At 39.9% G+C, this 8,966-nt stretch overlaps 1 protein-coding gene across 2 annotated transcripts in view; it reads left to right on the top strand.

The window, feature by feature from the left end:
* Window positions 1-954: 954 nt before the first annotated feature.
* LOC102295340 (poliovirus receptor) overlaps window positions 955-8,966 on the top strand; it is an 11,678-nt gene continuing 3,666 nt past the window's right edge. For both annotated transcript variants that reach the window (XM_005921309.3, XM_005921310.3), the window contains exons 1-4: window positions 955-1,211; window positions 2,399-2,746; window positions 2,864-3,166; window positions 4,332-4,425. In XM_005921309.3, the coding sequence (XP_005921371.1) occupies window positions 1,061-1,211; window positions 2,399-2,746; window positions 2,864-3,166; window positions 4,332-4,425 (896 nt within the window). In that variant the 5' untranslated portion in view covers window positions 955-1,060. The remainder of the gene's footprint in view (window positions 1,212-2,398; window positions 2,747-2,863; window positions 3,167-4,331; window positions 4,426-8,966) is intronic.

Genomic DNA, 8,966 nt, shown 5'->3' with positions numbered 1-8,966 from the left:
AATGATAGAAAGTCTGTACAATAATATGTAGCGAGTAAAAATGTGCAACCAAAGAGGAATAATTCACAAGCCAAAATCCTGTGATGGGAAAAAAAATACAGCTGGCCCTTTTTTTCATAAAAACAAAGTTGCCAGATCTGTGATCCAAAGTAATTAAAACTAAAAGGTTCAGGGATCCCAAACAAAGGGATACTGTTAAAGCAACGTGGAGGGTGGAGGTGGAGGAGCGGGCCACAGTTCAAATGACTAACAGTTTTAAATAAGTCGAAACTTAGATAACATCCACAATGACAATGAAAAGTATGACACACCACCCAAGTGTGTAACGGGTTGAAATTATTGATATAGCCTACAGTGTTTGGTGATTTCTGACTTGAGTCTAGAAGTGATTCTAAATTTTAGCCAGTAACTGACTGAAAATTATTTTCACCCAAATATTAAACACAATTTTTAAAATTGCTCAGTTACTTTAAGACTCTGAAAGTGAGGCGCTTTCTAAAAATGTATTTGGATGCTTCTCGTGGCTTTTTCAAGTGAACTTAAACACTTTTCATCTGGACAGGTGTAATCGAAAAGAAGAAGAACAATCAGTTTATGTTTCTTGTATTCTTGTTTAAATTAAACACTTGTTAACAATGTTAATTTAAGACATACTTAGTGGTGTGTATGAGCATTTTGTAACAGACATAGCCTGTTTTTTGTTCGTCACCAGCTTTATCTTCCTCGCTGACTCTTAATTGAATATTTATGTTGATGCCACTAACAGGCATCATAAAACTTGTGTTTAACAAAACTGTACCGTACTGTACAATCAAAGAGGAATGATCATCAAGGAAAAACTTCTGGGATGCAAAAAAAAACAAACATTTGAAAGCAAATTTCTTAATTCTGTGATCCAAACGAAATACAGGGCAAAGGACCATGTTGCTGACTCCACCTACGGAGTTGGTGAAAGGACGTTGTTTTTTCTCACACGCCCTCACAGTATTCAACGGATTTGAAACGTCGTCACTTTAGAAACGTGTTTCTAACTTGTTAACTGAACTCAACCCTGTACTGCATGGGTAGCTGCTCGCAGGAAAAAGAAAAGCAAATGGGTGGACTTGTGTTTTCGGGCGCAGTTATTTCAGGAAAAATTGAAATGTGTTGTTTCTTTTTGGCACCTTGCCTGGTGCTGCAGGCTGTGCTCCTGCTGAGCAGCGGTGCTGACGGTATGTAGAAAGATTTTGTCTTTATTCATGCATGCTTGCACTACAACACAGCTCATATAACTACAGTCATGGATCAAAGGGCAAACGCTAAGAAAGATGGGGTATTTGTAGAAACAGATTCATGTGTCAATCTCAGTCGGCGTGTGCGAAACAGAGCTGTGCGCGTGTATTCAGATTTACGTAACGTAAAAAGAACAGACGTGTGCACCTTAGAACACACACGCATCAACACTACATATGAGGGATCGGGACTCGGGGGCGATCTCCTTGTCTCCACTCCAGGGAAAAGTTAACACCTCCTTGGTCTAGGTGCAGTTTCCCCCTCTAGGGGAAAGGGTACCTGGACCTGGGGTTTAGAGTATGTTTGAGGAGTGTGATTGTGTGTACAGTGTCTATTTATGTCCATCTCGACGTTGGGTGAGTGCTGAGTATGTGTGCATGGCGATGGGAATGGATGTTTGTATCTGTGTGTGCCTGTTTGTCTGTGTCTATTTGTCAGGTTGGGTATTAGATGCCACCTCTCACATCTCAGGCCCTCCAAGCTATGGAGGCCTGTCTCCCCTCACCACTCTCCCTGCCAGTGGCTGACGCCCTCAAACATCGGTGCGTTGGTGGCTCTTGGTGTCTGTTAGCAGAGACGGGTCTTCCAGCAGAATCTGTATGAATATTGAAGATACTTATTATCTAGATGGAGGAATAATCACACGTGGGGCATCGGCTTTCACCGGAACATTTTACACCAAAAGGTGACTTTGTTTATTGAACTCTCGCGTGCACTCTGCAGCATAACAGGAAGCATCCTTTCAAAAGAAACTCACAACAGATGACAATGAGGGCATACCTATTAACTAGCTCAACAGTGTCCGGGCTAGGCGCTCAGGTATGCACCGGTTTCCTTAACGCTGGAGCATAAAATATAATACAGCTGACCAATTTTTTTTTCCACTACATGATTTTTGATTGTCTCTCCATACAGTGTGAGGTTGAGTCCAGTTTGTCATAAATACCATCAAGTGTTCTTGCAACACATAATGTGTTGCGCCTTGCATAAAAAACAAACAAAAACTAAGCAGAAGGACAGATACAAGTTAATTTATACTTTAGAGTTTAATCCTGTAAACCTTATTGGGCACTCTATTTCAACTTTTTCAGTTCCCATCATTAATACTTCTTCATTTACTTTACAGCTCTGCAGGTGATTGATGGAAGCGTGACAGTCGTTCAAGGCGATACAGCTATCTTACCTTGCAAACTCAGACTCACTGACTCCACGGAAGACTTGACACAGATTACCTGGCAGAGGAGGACCAGAGAAAAACCCAGTAATGACAATTTTATCACTGTTGGACCAAGTCAAGAAACACGGTTTGTCAATGGACGTGATGATCGATTTAAATATATCGGGAATTTTAATGACAAAAATGCAACTCTCCAGTTATCCAATGTTGCCCTGAAGGATGAAGGCAGCTACACGTGCATCTTCACCCTGTTTCCCAGTGGAAATCAGAAGATTGAAATACCTCTAAAAGTGACTGGTATGGAAGAAAAAAACAACTTTTATTTAGAATAATTCTCTTTGCGCTTGTGTTTGAAACCGTTACTTTCACCATGTTGCTCGCATGTTAAGTAATTGTGTGCTGTAACTCTCCTAGTGCCTCCTTTCACAAGCGTCAAGGACAATCTTCCCACTTTGGGCACAGAAGAGGTTTTATTTGCTACCTGCACGGCTGCTGGATCGAAGCCTCCTGCAGAGGTGAGGTGGCTCACTGGTGCTTTGGGAGACAAAGTGAGGACGACAACAAACTCCATCCAGTATGACAACGGTATGACTACCACAGTCAGCTCATTGTTTGGCGTTCCTACGAGAGAGATTAATGGTCAACAGGTCCAGTGTGTCATCAGCGGTGACTTCCTGACTAAAGAAATAAGTCTGCCCTTCAACATACAAGTCTCCTGTGAGTATCAGCTGCTCATGTACTTTATTATTTGTCTTCTTTTGTGTCACTGTTGATTTAAAAAATTGTAATGATTTGATCAGATTTTTGTTTAAAACTGTCGTGTATGATACAAGAAAAGTCAGGATTATTACCTGAATGTCATGTTGTTCTATTTTAAAAAGGCACGTCGCAGACACACCACCCAGTATTACACTCAGCTGTTTAATTACTAAACTGTAGAAAGTCTGCAAAAACATCTTGGATAATTTCTCTATACTGGTTACTCATTGTTATTTAGCCATGCACATATTTAATGATAAAATACTTTAAAAACAAAAGAAAAGCAAAGTCTGATCATTCAGTGCTCGTAATATAGATATTTATGACTCTAAATCATTTTTTGTTAGACAGTAACCCTCACTTACATACTTTCTGCAACAGTAAACATAAAATATTTAAAGTTGTTCTTCTTCTTCAGGATTTTTTTACTTGCCACATCATCTTTGATCTCATGACTTTCCTTTGAGTAAAGGGTCAATTGTCAAAATGTCAAGCAGAAATAGACATTTCAGACAAAATATAAATGAAAACAAATTGCTCTCACAAGGATAATTTGATAATGAGAAAGAGATTTGTTGGGTCAAACCATAAGACAAAACTAGCTGAGGCTATTTTGAAAGAGAAAGCTCATTCAGTAGCTTTGCTTAGTGATCTGGTACATTTGTGGTGTTATGTGTCTGAAAATTCCCTTAAAAGGCAAAACTTGGCATGCATAGTTGAAAGTGACTGTTGGCAAGCTAGTGACCACTTGGAATGTAGGACTGCATGGTTTCAACTTTTAAAACAGAGGCTATCCTTGATATTTTTTTAGAATCCTGTGAAACAGCACAGCGGTATGCATGCTTTTTGTCAGTGCTTTGATTGATATAAATCTTATCAACAACTAAGAGCATGACACATGCACATATCCACAGCCCACTTTGTTTGCATCCACAAAGTAGTGTAAATCAGTAGCGGTGTCGTGTCAGAGTGCAACAAGAAAAAAATGTTTCTCTGAATGAAATTGAAAGTAAACAAAAGTTCACCAAAATGTACTTTATGTAACATTATAGGATTTAAACACGTGTGAAATGTTATTTCTTTATTTCAGGATTAAATCTGTTCTTGTTTTCTTTTTTTGCAGTCTCTCCCACAGAAGTGAACATCAGCCTGATTTCAGAGGACACATTTGAGTGCGTGGCAGAAGCCAACCCAAAAGCCAAATATAACTGGAGCAGGTAACTAATTTGCAGAATGGTTTAACCAAAACATTCCAGTACTCTGGGTTTTTTTTTTTAGTTGATCTTAATTATACTGCGTTCAAGATGTGGTTCAAAAATAATTTAAACTGCACCCTCAGAGTTTGATTTATGTTCTTTGACACAAAAAATAAACCCTGTGAGAGAGTTATTGTATTTAAGGCTATATTACATCATGTAGCAGTATTCAGTGAAACATGTTCCAAAGTAAGGCTTTACTGTAATGACATTACATTATCAGTTATACAGTAATATACCATTAGCACTATACTAAATTCAGTAATATAATTAGTTACTAATATGTTGTTACTTGCATTACAATTATGCCACAAAGGTTCTTGAGTTAACTGAATGATGGTGGATAGAAAGGGAAAAACAAACATCAACCTTTACTTCATGAGCACTTTGGTACAATCAGCTGGTTTTAATTGGTATGCAGGGTGGAGGAAAATGCTGGAGCAGTCTACAACGTTTGAAGAGTGAAGACATGGATATTTATTTGTTTTATTGCACTAAAGTAGCAGAGTGCAGTGGTAAAGTGCAAACTGCACCCTGCATCCAGCATAGGCCAATGTTTCCCAACCATTTGGAGCCACGGAACATTTTTCACGTTAGAAAAATCACAGCACACCACCAAACAAAATGTCACAAAAAGCGTTCAGATAATTTTTCTCTGCGCACCAGGTATAGTTGAAGTCGTTCATTTTGTTCCCAGTATACCTTTTTTGCTTTCTTTTGCCCACTACTCATGTTAGGGCCTTCATCTGGGGACCAAGGTGAGACTGACCTTTTGACTTTTTCCTTTTCAAATATTTATCTGTTGCTATTATGCGCTGCATGTCTCACAGTATGACAATTATATAATTTCGTCTTTGTCTTCTTCTGTTTAACTGGCAGTTGCATATCCATTTAATTGGATGAAGTAGTTGTACTGCCCTCTAGTGGAAGAAAATGTAATTGTTCTGTCCGTTACTCACGCCGATCGCTTAGAGCAGTGGTTCCCAAACTTTTTTTCGCTGGGCCCGCTTTTGTTTTACAGAAAATGTTGCCCCCCCCCACCCCGTGCGCGCGCGCACACACACGCACGCACTTACACATCCTCCAACCACACACACCCATATTTTGCTCAATTGCGGTTTATTTCACACCTCAAACATTTAGTAAACAATTAAGCAAATACAAGTAATCTGCAGGTAGTAAGAAAATAAACTACTAACTCTTTTACGCTACGTCTGCACCTACACGGGTATTTTTGAAAACGCAGCTGTTTCGTCTTCAGGTTTTACACGCTTACATATAAGCACGCAGTTACTGTCCCTCTTTTTAGAAAGGCAGAGGCGTCATGGTATAATTATTTTACATGTAGTTGTTTTTTTCCTGTGTAATAATATTCAACATTGCTATCAATGCATTTTTTTTAAAAAAAATGCCTCTCTGTGCAAAATGGGTTTAAAAACATAAACAGCTGTGGGATACTGTTTGTCCATGATTTAGACAGGGGGAACAAATCGTGGCAGAAACGGCCTGATGTTATTTGTATCCCGCTGTAACTTTACTGTATAAAGAGCTAACATCTCCAAAATGTCAAGAGTAGTTAGTCATTAAAAGTGTTTGTGAACTAAAAATCAAGAATGTGGGATGTTGTTTGTCCGTGATTTGGAGAGCCCAGCGGTGCTCCCGACGAAGGGAAAACCAATTTTGCAGGGGAGACCTACCTCGGCACTTGTGCAGGTGAAACCAAAGGGAAGATATGCTTCACCATATTTTCTAGTCTTTGGCTTAGAATGAAGTTGGTTTGGAAACATATTCAGCGATGATTCATCTCCTGCTTTGCTTTTCTGTAGGCGCCCCATGCTAGCAGTGTCCAAGCGTTGTTTTTTTGTTTTCTTTTTTTCCTTTTCATACCTCGCCCCTCCTGCAATGGCTCTGCGCCCCCGCTAGGGGGTGGGCCCCACACTTTGGGAAGGTCTGGCTTAGAGTACTAATTAGTTGGCACCAGATAATCTTCCACAGCACACCTGATCATTTCTCAAGGTACTGTTGGGAAACACTGGCCTAGGCCAGCGGTCCCCACCCTTTTTTGTGCCACGGACCAGTATATGTCTGACATTATTTTCATGGACTGGCTTTTCAGGTGTCGCGGATAAATACAACAAAATAAAACCAGTACCGGTACCAAAAAAAGAAGATTTTTCAGAAGTCACGGGAAAAGACTCAGGGAAACAGAGTTAATGATAAAAATGATAAAAATAAAATAACAAAAACTGCTAAAAACCCTCAAAACCGTAAATTTTACACCCAAGCCTCAACTCTTGCGGCCTGGTACTAAACGACTGATGGACCGGTACTAGTCCGTGACCCGGGAGTTGTGGACAGCTGGCCTAGACTAGAGCACATAGACAGCCTTACTTTGGAACACATACTCAGCTCGTAAGCAGAGTGTGAAGTAAGCAGTCTTGGCCAAGTCCAACACTCACTCGGAATGGATTTGACTTAGTACTAGTAAAATGGACCAGCTCTTACTACAGTTGTACAAGGACCAAATAACAATAGGAGCATAATGATAGACCATAAATATTGAATTCCTGGATTACCATTCACAGGATCACCGCCCTGAACCTCCACCCACCATTGAAAAGGTGATTCAACTAAGTGCCCAACGGCATCCAAAGACAGCATCCTCAGCCACCGCCCAATACAGACTCCACCCAATATCTATGGTGCCTCCATGGGTGGTGAGCACTTAGGAGGGGAAGGCCAATGTTCTCCGTGGTATTAGGATATGTTGTAGTTCAAATTTGCCATAAAAGGATATCTTCCTTTATAAAGTATTTATTTTGCTGAAATTGCCAAGTCTTATTGCATTGATCCACATGCACAAAATAAACTTGTTAACATAATGTTTGACTTTAACGTTTTAGCTCAATATAGCTCAATTATTTCGAATTAGGACTAATCTCGGTGAGTGTGATCACCTGGCAGATATGGCTGGCTTCAGGGAGGGAAAACTTTCCAGGCCAGGTGTTGCACGAAGGCATGAACACCGGCATACACATACAGAAGAATATGAGGGATCAGGAACAGACAACAAAACTTAAAAACCCCCCAGATATGATAGGTCGAGTAGCGAGGACTGGCGAACCATGACACTACAACTGCATACACTATTTTCTCATTGCTTGACCACACACGAGTAGAAAGTATTTTCATCTCTCTTTTCTGTATCCGTGCTGGGATGAAGGCTGTTATATTGATTCTTTTGCAATGGTTTTATTCAGTAACTCTCAAACAACCAGTTTGGTTTTGAGGCTCTTGTTTATTTCTTCACAACAACCTGATATTTTATTACATAAAGACTTGGTGTTTCTGTTCTGGGTTTAATATAAATGGAACGTGATTGATAATGATTTGATGTGTTGCTGACGTCTGTGAATTTGAGATCTGAAGATTTAATTTTAGATTCATATAACATTGGTGATACTACTTAATGCTTTCATGTTGATGCATTCCTTTTATGTGTGTGCGGGAATGCAGAGATATTGCCCATATACATGCCCATTAAGGTTGGATCGACTTAACTATTGTCATTTTATACACATACCAAACGTGAGCAGGGCAGTATGTGGGAGTTTGTTTATCTTTGTAACCTTTGTACCTCTGCATCATGCTGGTTTTAGTTACCGGTATTGTTTAAAAATGGTCAATGATCAACCTGAGTGTAGGAACTCTTTATCAACTCTTTATCAATCTGTGGTATGCAACTTAACAAAAGTTAAGCCACTGCTATGCTGTCTTATTCTGCAGAAACCATATTCACAGTCAAAGCGATGTATGCTTTATATGGCGTGTAACATCTGGTCTGATAACGCTTATTAATGCAGTCCTCCCAAGGGTGGCTATCTCCAATACTACAGGGCATTATAATTATTATATAAATTATACCAAATTAAAACTACTCTGCAACCTACTTCCTGCAGAAAGAAATACTCCTGTCTGCTTGTTTGTTTTAAGGGACAACATTTTTGGTTGATATCATTAACTTGTCAGAGCAGCTGAATCCCATTTTTTCCCTCTAAGATAACTACAAAAACTGTCCATCAAAAGCAAGATACAAAACTTTGTGGCAGAATTGCACTTGAAAACTAAATATTGCCAATAAATACACAAGTAGATCCATTTCAGTATAAGAAAATTATGTGTAACAGAAAGGCCAGTTCAAACTTGTTTGAAAGCATCTGGAAGTATTGCAGCTCTGTTGTTTTGGCTGTCCAGGAGCTCTGGGGAGGTATGTAGGCTGATTCAGCTCAGCAGAAAGAAACCAATTCTCAAATCAGAGCCATTAGGCCTTGTGTTGGCCAATAATATGGATAACGGGGGCGACCGTGGCTCAGGGGGTTGGGAATCGCATCTGTAACCGGAAGGTCGCCGGTTCGATCCCTGGGCTCTCTGTCCTGGTCGTTGTGTCCTTGGGCAAGACACTTTACCCTACTTGCCTACTGGTGTTGGCCAGAGGGGCCGAT

The sequence above is a fragment of the Haplochromis burtoni genome, unplaced genomic scaffold, assembly GCF_018398535.1.
Source record: "Haplochromis burtoni strain Fernald_Lab_line unplaced genomic scaffold, NCSU_Asbu1 Contig_48, whole genome shotgun sequence".
NCBI lineage: Eukaryota > Metazoa > Chordata > Actinopteri > Cichliformes > Cichlidae > Haplochromis > Haplochromis burtoni.
Note: the sequence above shows the minus strand (reverse complement) of the source record. Positions and strands in the feature narration are given on the sequence as shown.